The sequence below is a fragment of the Protomyctophum bolini genome, assembly GCF_963924005.1.
Source record: "Protomyctophum bolini genome assembly, chromosome: 2".
NCBI lineage: Eukaryota > Metazoa > Chordata > Actinopteri > Myctophiformes > Myctophidae > Protomyctophum > Protomyctophum bolini.
Window position 1 is genome coordinate 32,524,568 of NC_137863.1, and position 15,528 is coordinate 32,540,095.

The 15,528-nt window shown below is 44.1% G+C and overlaps 1 protein-coding gene across 3 annotated transcripts; it reads right to left on the reverse strand.

Annotated features, from left to right (window-relative positions):
• On the reverse strand, positions 1 to 15,374 carry LOC308332419 (uncharacterized protein). 3 transcript variants are annotated; one of them, XM_080788315.1, is made up of 10 exons: positions 15,248 to 15,374; positions 12,992 to 13,231; positions 12,478 to 12,632; positions 11,768 to 11,985; positions 11,076 to 11,496; positions 10,719 to 10,961; positions 9,345 to 9,412; positions 6,529 to 7,176; positions 5,739 to 5,948; positions 1 to 1,182 (listed from the first exon to the last, which is right to left on the reverse strand). In XM_080788315.1, exons 2-10 carry the CDS (start codon positions 13,210 to 13,212, stop codon positions 952 to 954), a joined length of 2,415 nt encoding a protein of 804 aa, XP_080644441.1. In that variant the 5' UTR covers positions 13,213 to 13,231; positions 15,248 to 15,374; the 3' UTR covers positions 1 to 951. The 3 variants fall into 3 exon arrangements, with proteins under 3 accessions (XP_080644441.1, XP_080644440.1, XP_080644439.1); XM_080788314.1 differs by having other exon boundaries at positions 10,719 to 11,042; XM_080788313.1 differs by having other exon boundaries at positions 10,719 to 11,496.
• Positions 15,375 to 15,528: the final 154 nt, after the last annotated feature.

A 15,528-nucleotide genomic window follows, 5' to 3' on the forward strand; every position in this document is an offset into this window, starting at 1 on the left:
CCTATACCTCAAACCCTATTGGTCCGACAGTCCTTAGTTAGACCGACAACCTATACCTCAAACCCTATTGGTCCGACAGTCCTTAGTTAGACCGACAACCTATACCTCAAACCCTAACCTAACAATAACCGCACCACGGGCGCCACGCATGTTGGAGCGCTAGTCCGACCGTTGTTCCCGCATGTCGGACCACTGCTTCGTCGGAATTACCATCGTATCACAGTTATTCGACCCATTTAGATCCAGACAGTGTTCTGAAATACCTATGTTTCTGTATCAGCGGTGCTCAATATTGCATGTCAAGGACCCCAAAAATGATATATAATTGGCCACCGACCACCATCTGAAAATATGTTGTTCCAGGAACCCCTCAGAAGCAAAGATTTGAGTCAAAAGCGTTCGCTCTGAAAGAATATGCATTCAAAGATTTGTGCCGCATTTTCACGATTTCTCATAAATAGCAGACGTACAAGTTCATAGCGCGGCAGTCGGTAAATGAGATTTAGCCTACTCAGACACAAAAAGAGAGTTAGGCCGGAACATCCGTCAGACGTATTTCCCCCGGAAGTGTCAACGTCATTTCTTGGGCGACAATTCTACCAAAATCCCACTACTTCCATTAAACTGGCTAGGTCTTGCCCAGCGTGCTTCCTTCCAGACTTCTAAGGGTATTTCCTCCTTGATTTAAAATTAACACATAACATTTTCAATATTCTTTTTAAAATAGAAACAGATATTGTATTTTCATTTCATTTCAACAATATAACAATGACTTAAACATGCAACAACATTCAACAATGAATGAGGGATCTCTCTACAAAAGGTTTTAACATGAGAAAACTAAAGAGTAACAGTTTGGGGCTGGGCAATTAACTGAACATACATCCAAAATCTACAGTATATTTGGAACCAATAACAGACTTAATAAGACAAATCAAAAGCACTTTGTTTCTATGATACTACCTCAAGGAGGCGCATTCTTTTGGCCACGGCCTCCTCTCCAAATTTGTCCTGGAGTTGTTCGCGGACCACGAGGTCACCCGACCGCAGGAAATTGTCATCGAGGCCGGTCCAGCGACTCCAAAAAGGTCCCAGGACAGACGAGGGAACCAAGAGAAGAGACCAGGCAACAGACAGGTCCTCACTGGCCTGCAGCAGAGCCTTAGTTAAGCCCCTCAACCTCTGCAAGAGAGAGGACACAGGAGAGAGAGAGAGACGGGGAGAAGGGAGAGGAAAAAGATACGAGGGAAAAGTTACATTTATTTAGTAGAATTCATACGAAAAGCAGACTCAATGTGCTTCAACCCATTTGGACCGGAGGATGATTCTACAAATGTCTTCTAAATCCTGACAGATCCACAATCCACTGACAGAAACCCTAGGTTTCTGTCAGTGGTTCTCAAACAATTTCATGTCAAGGACCCCTAGAATTATATGTATTTGGCCCCCGACCCCCACCTGAAAATATGTTGTTCCAGGGACCCCTAGTAAAAACGTTCGCTCTGATAGAATATATATATATATATATATATATATATATAAAAAAAAGCCACATTTTTCAAAAATAGCAGACCTACAAGTTCATAGTGCGGCACTCGTTTCTTCAAGTGGCATAGAAGTCCATAGAGTGGGGCCATGGTGACTGAAATCACCATAACATGATTTACCGGTAGCTTTATTTAGGTTTTAGTTTTAGAGGAAAAAGGTTGAGCACCACTGACATAGAAACATGGGTTTTTCAGAAAACTGTCATGATTTAGAAGACACTTTGTAGAATCGTTCTCAGGTCTAAATAATAGATTTACTTTGAAGAGAAGATAAAATAAGAGTTATTTCAAACTTTCTGGTTTTAGTTCAAACTCTAGTATTATGAACAAGTTTATAGGTTTGTGTAACACCTAATTGTCAGTCCAGCAAAGAGTGCATTACAATAAACTAGTCTACTAGAAATAAAAGCATGTTGTGATGTTGTCTATTGTCAGACTCGGCTTTGTTTGTGTTCATCTAAAGTATGTGATAAAAAGACTCCTGTAAGCTTACTGTATAGTCTATACCTATCCCTCTATGAAAAATAAATAAATGCAAAAACCAATAAATATCTTAAAAATTAACTGGAAAAGGGGGGGAAAGGTGACTTTGAGAGCTGTACAATGGAAGTCAATGAAATACAAATTTTGTATATTTTCCAATCAACTGCACATAAATTTACTCATGACAAGGCACTTAAAGCTTAGCATCGGATTGAACTTTAGTGGACCAAGAATCGCCCTGAGGGACTCCAAATGGAACATTTTTGAAAAAGTGTCTTGAAAGTGTTAAAATGTTGAATAATTTAGAATTACGAAAAAGTGGATCAAGAGTCTTTTTCAACGCTCGTGATGTAACGACGTGTTTGAGGTCTGTGGGAAAGATTCCGGAGTAAGTATATTGAGGCATTAACAATAACCAGGTAAAAAGACTTGTAATGGTTGTTGTGGGCATTGGGTCAAGAGCAGAGGTTGCAGAGCTTAACTGCTGCAACACTTGGTTCCCTGGTTGACGCCGGTCAACTAAGTATACAGTATAGGGTTTGACGGGTTAAAATAAATGAATGTCTTAACATCTATCAAATAAAATAATTACTCAATATTTTTTAATACACAAAAGATACATTTTATTTTTGAAATATTTCAACATAAACACTTCTCTCAATTGAAATAATTGACTCTGTCCTTGTCGCAAAGTAAAGTTTTAGCATGTTTTGAACACATGTTTAACAAGGTTTTTCTTTTTTTTTTTAACAAATTCCATCCCATATCAACAACTGTTTGAAACTACAAAGAAGCGGGATGGGAAATCATGGCCGGAAGTGCATTTCAGTGAGGACTGCAGCAGCTGACGGTGAAAGGTGGCATCACTCTGTGAACTGAAAGGCCTATTGATGAGCCACAAGGCACCTAGTGGACCGGCAACAGCTTTGAAACTACATAACGGTACAACAATATAACATTACCCATTGTAAAAACAAGGTACCGCACATTAATGCACATTAAGGCCCTCATTTATCAACCGTGCGTACGCCAAAATATGGGTGCACGCCGAAATTACCGACATTTTCCATTTCCGGCAAAGCTTGAAATTGAACTTGAGTAGGACAAAAAGTCACGTCTGGTCGGCAGCTGTCGTACGCTTTGTCCTTGGCTGTTTTTCTGTCGTACACAAGCGGAGCAGCATTGTCTGAACTGCTGTCACAGGCATCTGAATATATGTTTTCACTCCTAAAATGTTAAAAAAAAGTAATTAAAATCGCGCCATTAAAGACAATATAACATGTTTACAATGTATTCGTTTGTGCTTAATCAACCAGTGCTTTACTGGCCTTGTTATGCGAGCGCACTTGTGAGATGATTTGGGAGCGCATGCAGTGATGCTGAGTGATTATGATAATATAAAAAAAGGCATAAATAGACTGCACGCCTTTATTTCCAAGTGACAATGACAAGCATAGCTTGCCTATTTGCAAGTAGCAGGCTATAGGCGTAAGGGGCTTAATCATTCACCATTTAAATAAGTGCTTTGACAGTTCAGATAAAAGCAAGATCATTTTCGGGGGTCGGGAGGACTGGACCGCGGCGTGCGTCGCCAACACATACCAGCGCAAGCGGCAAGCCTTCATCCATATGTTTATGATTCGTTCATATATATCCTATCACTGCTACGCCGATGACACACAACTGTTTCTATCCTTCCCCCCCTCTGCCACTCAGGTGGAAGAGCGCATCACTGCATGCCTGGCTGACATCTCACAGTGGATGTCCTCCAACCACCTCAAACTGAACCCAGACAAGACTGAGCTTCTCTTCTTCCCAGCTAAGTCCTGCCCTATGCGGGAGCTAACTATCTCCATAGACAACGCCCTGGTAACGTCTGTCCCAACAGCCAGGAATCTTGGTGTTGTCCTGGACAGTCAGCTCTCGTTCAAAACTCACATCACAGCTGTCACTCGATCCTGTAGGTTCACACTCTATAACATACGACGAATTAGACCGTTCCTCACCCAGGAATCAGCCCAGCTCCTAATCCAGACAACAGTCTTGTCAAAACTTGACTATTGTAACTCCCTCCTTACTGGCCTACCAGCATGTGCACTTAAGCCTCTCCAGCTGATCCAAAATGCTGCAGCTCGCTTGGTCTTCAACCAGCCAAAATTCTCACATGTCTCCCCCCTGCTCCGCTCCCTCCACTGGCTCCCGGTCGCTGCCCGCACAGAATACAAAACTCTGATGCTGGCATTCAAAGCAACCAAAGGTATGGCTCCCCCATATCTTGCAAGTATGATCGAACCCTACAAACCCTCCCGCTCACTCAGATCAGCCAACGCAGGGAAGCTGGAAGTACCCTCACTAAAAACGCCGGGACAACGCTCCACACGTCCCAAACTCTTCTCCCTTCTGGCTCCAAAACTGTGGAATGCACTTCCCATTGCAGTCAGAACTGCAGCATCACTCCCAATCTTCCGCCGTAGTCTGAAAACCCACCTTTTCAGACTCCATCATGGCCCATAGCACTTACCCCACCCCCTTAGATAGCAATTCTGTAGACTTAGATAGCATTTGATACAGACTTATAGCATGTTATGTAGACAGCATAAGTGCATTGTATGTAGTCATAGCACGTCATAGTACATATGTGTAGCATAGTAGTATAGATGTATAGCTTATATGTATAGTTTCATTAGATATTCCACTGTTACTTTCTTAGCTACGCATGTTTCATGATAAATGTCTTTATGTGATGTATTCCCATGCTTTTTGTTCTTGCTTAATGTAAGTCGCTCTGGATTAAGAGCGTCTGCTAAATGCCTAAATTGTAAATTGTAAATTGTTCATCAATGATCAAATCACTACATAAACGTTGATTATGACTGCCTTGACGACATGATAGCCTATCTCTCATGCAGGCATCACTGAGTCACCCACAGGACTTTAATATCACAGCAGTGCGCAGTCTCTGCACGCCTTCGCCGTGCACTGTGCACGAATGGGTAAAATGAATATAGGCCAGCCCACATATTCCATTCATGGCGATGCGATGTCGATGCGTCAAGTAGGTGCGTGCATGCATGCAGTGGCGTCAACTCCGTGGGTGCTCAGGAGCAGAAGCACCCACTGGCAAAATAATAAGCCAATAATAATAAGTTGCGGGGCGGGTGGGCACCATAAAATATATAGGCTACTCTAAGGTGGGCGCCCACTGTCGTTAGAGGAACCTTCCGCCACTGCGTGCGTGGACATGACAGCAAGGCAAGCGAGGTGAGATGGAAACAGACAGGGTAGGCCTACAACTTTATTTAATTCATGCAGGTGTTCGTTCTTTATTTATTTAACAACAAACCAGTTAGTTGGGCTTGCAAGTTGCGTGTGCGTGCAGCGTGTGTGCGTCTGTGTGTGTGTGTGTATGAGAGAGGGGGGTGAGGCGGGCAGAAAGGCACGGTAACCATGGTTTCCAGATAGTATAGCAGTGGTTCAGGTCGCAAAAACGAGGGCGAGGCTTGATTTCATAGGGCGTGCCAGATAGATTTCAGCCGTCACATTTATTAACGTCAGAACGAAATTAAGGAAGGATCAGCCGTTTGCGATCACTTTATAAATGCCGTGGCGACGTGGGTGTACTACGAAACCTGCACTCGAATCTGTGGCAGATTTTACACTCGATTGATAAATGAGGGCACTAGATTGGCTTGCCTCCGATCATTCTACCTCAAGGAAGAGCATTCTTTTGGCCACGGCCTCCGCCCCGTATTTGTCTTGGAGTCGTTCGCGGACCACGGGGTCTCCCGAGCGCAGCAGGTTGTCGTCCGGGCGAGTCCAAACGGGTCCCGGGACGGAGGAGGGAGTCATGAGGAGGGACTGGGCCACCGCAAAATCTCCACTGGCCCTCAGCAGAGCCCTGGTCACACTCTGCAAGTCCTGCAAGAGGCCGAGGGGCAGAGTGAGTGAAACATGTGAAGAACAACGTAAAATAAGCAGCAGTCAATATGATGAATCCATTTAGACCCGAGAACGATTCTATAAATGTCTTCTAAATACTGACATTTTTCTGAAAACCCCATGTTTCTATGTCAGTGGTGCTCAACCTTTTTCATGTCAAGGACATGAAAATTGGCCCGCAGACCTCCATCTGAAAATATGTTGTCCCAGGGACCCCCCAGAAGCAAAGATTTGAGTTAAAACGTTCGCTCTGAAAGAATATATATATATTCAAGGATTAGCGCCACATTTTTATGATTTTTCAAAAATAGCAGACCTACAGGCTCATAGCGCGGCACTGAGTGCCGCGCTATGAGCTTGTAGATCTGCTATTTTTCAATAACTAAAGTATAACATAATGCTTAAAACACCAAATGGTGTTCCCGCCAAGAATGGGTTAAAGAAATCAAATCAAAGGGACCACAAACTGGTCCCTCCGACCCAGTGCTGGGACCAGTGAATGTAAAAGCCAGACTTGTCATAAACAACAACAAAAAAAAGGTCCCTTCAGGGCTGTCACCTTATCAGTCTGCTTCATCAGCGCCTTCATCTGCTGGATGTCCTCTCCCAGGTGGGTCTGAGTGAGCGACACCACGGCCTCCTTCCTTTTCTGCTGAGGAAGAGGAGGAGGAGGGCAGGAGGAGGAGGACGTCCCTGTGTTGTTGTTGTCCACAACCGACTGAGAGCGAGCGTCCTGGGATTCACCGTCAAATATGAAGAGGTGGACCTTGGACAGCGTAGACTCAGAGGTGGGAGGAGGGTCGCTGGGCAGCGGGGCCACAGCTCCCACCCCGGAACAGGTAGCCTCCTCTGGGGGCTGACCCTCCTTCTCCTGGAGGGTGGTGGAGGGTCCCGGTCCAGCCCCCACCCCGGGACTGGCAGCCTTCTCTGGGGGCTGACCCTCCTTCTCCTGGAGGGTGGTGGGTCCCGGTCCAGCCCCCACCCCGGGACAGGCAGCCTTCTCCGGGGGAGGCTGACCCTCCTTCTCCTGGAGGGTGGTGGTGGGTCCCGGTCCAGCCCCCACCCCGGGACTGGCAGCCTTCTCCGGGGGAGGCTGACCCTTCTCCTGGAGGGTGGTGGTGGGTCCCGGTCCTCCGGGGAGGTTAGGTCTCTCCCGTACTTCCTCAATGACACTTGTGTCTTCTGGAGTCTGGTCGTCGTCACTAGACTGGGGACACACAGGAACAAAAACAGCTAAACACCAAATACAAAACGGAAAGGAAAATAATTCAGCCTATTTTCAGCCTGCAACCAAGTGTAAAATGACTTATACTGGATCTCTTGTCCACTAGTCCCTAACATTTTAGCCTAGTTTTTATTTGTTGACAAAATTGTGTAAGTGCCGGTGTCACTTGGTTCTTGTTTTAACTTCAGTCATGTCTTTACTTTGAAGTTTGTTATTTTCTTTGTTTATTTGTGGTACTTTTATTGTGAAATGTCCGGTTAGGGTGCATATATAGCTGAAGCCTGTTGGCTTCACTCACCTCAGAGATACACAGCATGTTTGAAGCAGCAGAGCCACATGGTATGAGATGTGTTTGTTTGCAACTTCATGTTTACCCAGTTGATTTGATGTTGAAATGTTTGTAGATTCAGTATATAATGTAAAGCTGTTTATATTGTTTACAGTGCCTGCTTTTGCTGTGTCCGATGTGCCAAGTATCGGTTATCCCAAGATTGTTGGTATGAAGTTCAAGGTGACTTTCGATTCAACCCCTAGCCCCTCGATTAGTGGAGCGAGGTATATGATTTGTTTGTTTGTTCTGTTTTGGGTTTCATTCATGATTTACTTTAGGTCTAATTAATTGGGGCTTGATGGTTCGTTTTGTTTGGTATATTTGGTTATGGACTTATGGTACATTTTTGGTCTTCTCTTGAAATTATTGAGTTATTGTATCGCTGCATAATTGACCGCAACTACTATTGAAAGTGATGAATGTAATGCACAGATTTTATTGTTGAAGACTATGAGAAAAATGTCATGATTGTAATGGTATTTATATTCTATTTTTATAGTTTTCACGGTGTACCAGTGATGATCTTCTGTGCTGAAGACAAATAAACTACACCCGTTGAGACCATCCACTTCTGATTATTTCACAATTCGAGGACGCTTACAGTGAAAACTCGACACTGGATGCACAGCAGCTCAACGTCGACACCTACATCTCATCTACAGCCACCCTGCTTCTTCATTACCAGCCCATAGTCACAAGTTTGTCATTGTCACGCCACAGTAACCTATGCAGTGAGAGGACTTCTTTTTTTTTTACTTAATTTTTATCCCACGATTTTGTAACCCAGTTTTCTTTTCACCCAGTGCCAATTATCTAATGTAATCCTGGGCGCTACACTTCCTCTGCCAACCTGGGGGGGTAGCGGACTGACCTCATGCCTCCTTCTATGCATGAGGAGTCCAAGCTGCTTCTTTTCACCTGACAGGGGGGAATTTCCCCGGCCGGACATAGCGCGTGGAAGGGACACGTTATTCCGACCAGTTCCTTTCCCCTCCATCAGGCGCCGCCGGCTGGCCAGGGGGAGGTAGTTTTTAGAGACCAGGATTACTGCATGTTTTTGTGAGGGTATCTACCCTAGGGGACACGGGGAGAACATGCAAACTCCACACAGAAAGGCCCTTTTGCCAACCCCCGCCTCGGGTATGGGCACTGATGACGCGGAGGAGGGAACACGCCCCCAGTGCCCACAGCGTCCCTAGCGGGAAACGAACCCAGGACCTTCTAGCTGTGAGGCGACAGCACTACCAACTGTGCCACCGTGCCCCCAATGAGAGGACTTCTAACAGGTAGCCTCCATATCTCCTCATGGACTGAAGCAAGGACAGGTTGCAAAACCGACAATAGGAAAAAAAAGAGAAAATCATGTGCATTTTCTGATATGAAGCGATTTGAAGGCTATGTTGCACAGGTCTAATGTACTTAATGTCAAATTCAGAATTATTCATGCTGCATTTATATATTTAAATTAAACTTAAAGTGGACATTTTTATAATTTACAATTATTTGTTCGGTTCGTTTTCGTTTGATAAAATTACTTCGGGGGTTTAAGTGGTAGTCTGTGGGTCTTCGTAAAGTTACTGTAAAACCCAGACTAAAACCCCAAAGTATAAGTGAGGAAACAGCATATACCCAAACAAAGCCCAGATAAGATGGCAGCCAATATGCAGCAGCGGATGAGTTCTGAAGAGACTGCAGCTAAAATAACAAACTTCAAAGTAAAGACATGACTGAAGTTAAAAGAACCAAGTGACACCGGCACTTACAATAAGTTTGTCGACGAAAACAACACTGCATTAGAGAGATCATCAGTATAAATTACCTCAAACTCCTTTGAAGCCATCTCCAGGATGCCCAGCTTTCTCTTTCTCTTTCCTCCTGCCTGTCGCTCTGTCACGGAAAAACGGAACAGCAGAGCAGAATTGTCAGTCAATCCGTGGCATCCGTTTGTTACATTACATGTGTCAGTAGTAGTTGTGTCTGTGGAAGAGTGTCAGTAGTGTGGCCTAAAGAGTGTCTGTGGGTGTGTGTGTGTGTGTGCCTGGGGGGTAATTTCTTCCAGGTGCCGCTTGTATACCCGCTGATTGCTGGGTGCCAATCGTCAGCCCTATAGAGCACCGCAGACCCGCCCCCTTTCAGAAAAGCGAGTGGCCCAGGAAGTGGAAGCCCCATGCATTCTCCCATCGGCACTTTTAATATAATTTATTTAAAGACGGTTACGCCGCGGACAAAGCATTGACAAATCATTAGAAAGAAGAAAAGAAAGTCAGGAGACAACACTATTTGTTTTGTTTTTTGTCTTATAAATTATTTGATCGGCCCAAAATATTGTGTTCATTGTCATGATTCGTCACGATCCGAATTGGCTTTGTCCGCGGCGTAACCGTCTTTAAATAAATTATATTAAAAGTGCCGATGGGAGAATGCATTGCAAAATCACCAACATTGCAGCTGTAGGGAAAGCTTGAATTATCCTCATTCAAGTATTTGTTTAATAAAAATCCACGTAGATATGTTTTGAGCTACTTCCTGTCAAGAAATTCCTTGCAGATGATTATTTTCTAAGTATTAGAGTATGGATGCTCTCGTTATCAGTAACGCAACGTCCTGAACTATGTGCACATTCAAAACAGGTGGTACGCATGGGCCGCTTCCAACACTTAGAAAATAATCACATGCAAGGAATTTGACAAGAAGTATCTCATAAAATGTCTACGGTGGATTTTTAATGAAACAAACACTTTACAGATTGAAGGAGGATAATTCAAGCTTTCCTTACAGCTGCAATGTTGGTGATTTTGACGTTGTTTAATATAATTAGATGGGACTTTTCAGTTTGGATGAATGGGCTGTCTATGTATATGGCCAATTGTCCCCTGCGCTGGAAATAGGCGATCGCAATGCATTGCTGCATACAGTGCATAGGCAAAAACACAGCCTTTCACAACGTGGCCATAAGCTTAGTGGGTAGAGTGGCTGTCTGGCAAACAGGAGGAAATCGGTTCTCCCACTGGTCCACCAACTATACATGTATATGTCAGGGGCTGCTTACTCTCTGTTTGTTGTTATTCTGCTGAATCTTCTCAGTACATTCTCAATACTTCACCCTGAAGAACTTTGTCAATCCATCATCTTTAAAAGTTTATTTAATCTACAGTGCAAAGCAACACCACAGGGCTATGATCTCAATTCTCACCTGAGGCTGACTCCATCGCTCCACTCTCTCCTCTGGGTTGGTCCATGGATGTTCCATTCTGAACAGCGTCCTGGTCCGTGGATGTGTGTTTCTGGGGAGAGGATGTGTCTTTCTGTTTCTGGGGAGTGGATGTGTCTTTCTGTTTCTGGGGAGTGGATGTGTCTTTCTGTTTATGGGGAGAGGATGTGTCTTTCTGTTTCTGGGGAGTGGATGTGTCTTTCTGTTTCTGGGGAGTGGATGTGTCTTTCTGTTTCTGGGGAGTGGATGTGTCTTTCTGTTTATGGGGAGTGGATGTGTCTTTCTGTTTCTGGGGAGTGGATGTGTCTTTCTGTTTCTGGGTGTGGATGTGAAAGACACCTTTCTGTTTCTGGGGAGTGGAAGTGTCCTTCGGGGGAGGGAGCTTGTCTGTTGATTTGGGTTTCTTAGATGGTGGAGGTGACGCCGACGTGGCCCTTTCCAGGGCAGGAGGAGGGAGCGACGACCTGGACATTCTTGAAAGAACGACCATTGGTCCCTTCAGCCCGTCGAGTGCAAGCTGCCGGCGTACCGATGGAGGTAGAGGCTGGGCCGACACGGTGGAGGAGGCTGCTGCCGGCTGCTTCTCCAGCTGCAGAGGAGCCGGGGTGCCGGGTGGTGCAGACTCAGCTGGCGAAGAGTCGTCTTGTATGAGTATGAGCTCCGGTTGGGCTGCGTTGGTTACGTCCATCACCTCGGAATCTGACTGAGAGCTCTCCGAATCGGACTCATGGGAGTTCTCAGAAGGTGCTTGGCGGTCTGCCTGTAGAACATTAGAAATGCCTTGCTTGCTTAGTTCAGTTCAGTCAGTTCCAAAACACATGTATTGGGCTGTCAAGTGCTGGAGTTTGGAAGTGCTCGTTAGATATCATTCAATAGCCCTGCGTACCACCTGTTTATAATTAGCATATAATGCAAGAGACTGAAAACGAGTGCTTCCAAACTTCCATGGAAACATGGCCGCGGTCTGCAAACGGTCAATTGGTGTGAAGAGGGGCACAACCACAGGCGGGACTTAACGAAGGGTGAATTACCTCGGTCTCTGACTCGTTTGTCCTCTTCTGTTCTGGTGTTGTTTGTCGGAGAGCCAGGCACTTAGCGTAGCGGGCTTTCATGGACTGCCAGCTGTGACCCGTCACATCTTTCTTCCCCATTTCTTGCCACAGCTGATTCCCTCCTATACTCTTATGCTTGTGTTTGACGACGTAACTCAAGATGGCAGCATCCTCCTCGGGAGTGTAGGGTAACCTGCCTTTATTTTGATTTATTTTTTGCCAAAGAATAACAGGATTAGTTGACACATTATAACAGGGTTTGGGTTTGATTCACGGCTGTAGGGCTGATCTACACCCAGTGTTTTTGGCAGCAAATTTTTGATTTTTAGTTTTAGTCATTAGTCTCTTCAATAGTTTCAGTCACATTTTAGTCACCTGGAATGTTTTAGTGTTAGTCTAGATTTAGTCGACTAATTCTACAGTTGATTTAGTCGACTAAAATGTATTTTGGCGGGCCTCGATGCCATCGTAATGACTGTTTTTACACTTGATGAAAATAGCCGATCTACAAGCTCACAACGCTTCGCAGCGCGACGTGTTGACTAAAACTAGACTAACACAGAAACATTCCAGGTGACTAAAATGTGACTAAAACGAAATAAACTATTGAAGAGACCATGACTAAAACTAAAATCAAAACGTGCTGCCAAAAACAACACTGCATAACAGAATGTATTTCTGCTGCTTACCCGTACCGCCCGAGGCAGTGCCAGAGCTATGGCGGCTGGCTTTCTTCTTGGTGGACGAGGGACCCTGCTGGCTTTCAGAGTTTACCCTGTAGTCCTCGACCTCCAGCTGCTCGTTCTTCTCTACACAATCCTCAATGAACTGGGTGGACACGTACCTATAGGCAGAGAGCAGATGGTACGTCTTACAGCAGTCAGTGGTTCCCTAGCCTGGGGTCCACCTATGCTTTCTATGGCATAGGCAGCTCCCAGCAGGATCTGCTGGGAGAATCTAGACGCAGCTGCACGCCATGAGCGACAATGTGTATGTATGTATGTATGTATGTATGTATATATATTTTTGTTTTTTTCTTGGTGTACAACTTTCTAAATTTAGCATAAATAGAAAATAAAACTGTATCCTGCGTACATTCACATGTGTAGTAGGTGTGCCATTTCCGACTGTTGGTGTGTGTGGATTCCCACGTTTTATGCAAACAGTTCAAGCCCTGACGCTGAGCTTATCACAAACACCTACCAGTGAGAAACATTTTTGTGCAGAGACTCAAACTGCTCGGGGTCTGCGAGCAGGATGGCTCCTGCCTGCTTCTGGGCACTGGTCATCAGCCCTCCCCCGGCCGTGATCTGAGGCTGGAGCCGTTGCTTAGTGGGCCCTGGACGCAGGAAGAAGCGCATGGGCTCGCCCTCCAGCGTCATGAAAAGCACCGGGGAGATCCGTTTGGTCTGCCTCTTCGACATGTCTGGGACCTCTTCTTACCTGGTGGAGCGAGCATAAGGAGGACACATTATGGGATCATCGCTGAGAGCTTTTGTAATGACATACCTTTCAAAAATTACGGCACATTCATCTTCAGGGTCAGATATAGTTGAGGTGAGGTTCTTCCTTGGCCTACAGCCTACTGGGAATATGTTGTGCATGCAAAGTGTCAAATTCACTCCGATTGGTCCAGTGGTGCCAGAGATTGGGTGTAAGCACACAATATGCCGCAAGAAACGCCTATAGCCCCGGTGTCTCTTGTGGCGCAAATCTTTGAATATATATTCTTTCAGAGCGAACGTTTTTAACTAAAATCTTTGCTTCTGGGGGGGTCCCTGGGACATCATATTTTCAGATGGGGGTCGGCGGCATATTACATATTATTTTTGGGGTGCTTGACATGAAATATTGAGAACCACCGATATAGAAACATGAGGTTTTTCAGGAAAGAATAATTATTTTAAATTTCGACGTCAGGCCTAAATGGGTTGAGCGAATTTGGGCTTGTTTTTAAATAATAAATAAGTAGTTGCAGGTTATGTGTTTTTCAAGTCAAAGTCCCCCAAATTATTATATATTTGTCTAAATTGTCTGCGGACCCCCCATCTGAAAACATTTTATGACAGGGACCGCCACACAAGATTTGTGTTACGTTTATAAAAGCAGATCTACACGGCACGCCCACAACGCATCGCAAGGTGACACGTTGTAAGCTTGTAGATCAGCTATTTTGAAATGGTCTATGTGTATTATGTTAAAGGTAATGGCGAAAGACTCGCCTCTTTTGGCCTTGTTTTCATAGACCTGGTTGCTTTGCAAAAACCTGCCTTTCGGGCCGGACTGGCTGGGCTTGTGGAGATGACAATACTATTCAGAGATCAAAGAAGTTTGACTTTAAAGGTGTAGTGAAATTAAATGTTTTGCTACGAGCTTGTAGGTCTGCTATTTTTGAAAAATCGAAGAACCACTGACATAGAAACATAGCTTTTTCAGAAAACTGTCAGGATGTAGAAGACATTTTTAGAATCTGATCTCAGGTCAGAATGGAAAACTGTCAGGATGTAGAAGACATTTTTAGAATCTGATCTCAGGTCAGAATGGGTTAATGTCACCATCATGGACTGGACGCATTGCTGAATGAATGAATAAATGGGCATGTGTGCAAAAGCCTGACTTGACGGTATCGTTATCCAGGGGTGGAAAAAGTAGTAAAAAAATATCAACACTGCAATATATAACTACTCTCTCTGTTTACAAGTAAAAGTCCAGATTAGAATACAAAATGTACCTGATTGACAAAAGGACAGAATGTTAGGCTACTAAAAGTAAAAAGTCCCATTTCAAGTTTTCAAATCTAGGCTACAGGCTGTTTTTGATAATAGTAGATCTACAAGCTACAATAACAATAGTCAAAATATATTAACTAACGTTTTTTCAAATGCATGTAGTACAAAAATACATTTAATTAATTAACAATGAGATATTTGTACTCTTTATAGTATTTCCAATAGGCCTACCTCTATTCCACTACATCTCGGAGGCAAATATTGTACTTTTACTCCACTACATTTATTTGAAAACTTTAGTACTTTAATAATAGATTTTTACAAAACATACAGTAACCACTTCAGCCCTATATACATTTCGGCCATTTGGAAACTTGAAATGGGATAACGGTATTCTGCACAGTGAGTACTTTTTTTCTCAAGTACATTTTTTATTCCAGACTTATAAAGTTTTACTTGTAACAGAGTAGATCTACATTGGCGGCATTGATACATTTACTTAACAACTTAAGTAAAATAATTGAGTAGTTTTCCCCCACCACTTAAGTAAATGTACTTAGTTACTTTCCACCACTGCGAAAGGGGGGCTGCTACATTGCTAATGCTAAACTAGCTGTCCTGGCGGGCTGCATAATGCTGTCCGTGTGTTCTGGGGACATTTTTATAAAAGCATGATGGAACGCGGTGTCGTGGCACCGTTTAAACTGTTATCAGATTTAAAAAAACTCACCTTTTCCCGATGTTAAAACGGAATTATTTCTTGTTTAGATGTTTTCCCGCGGTAAAACACCAAACACTGGACAGCTTAACGTTTCCTTCTGCGCATGTATGTTGTTGTTGTCACTGTCTTCTCCAGGGTTGCCTGATTGTGTGACAGAAACAAGCAACCTGACAGAATCAAGCAACCTGGTCTATGAAAACAAGCTGATTGATTGATTGAATTATTTATTAACAGTTTGCAGAATTACAGTACATTTCAAGCACAACTCAATACAAAGACTGTTAACTGTA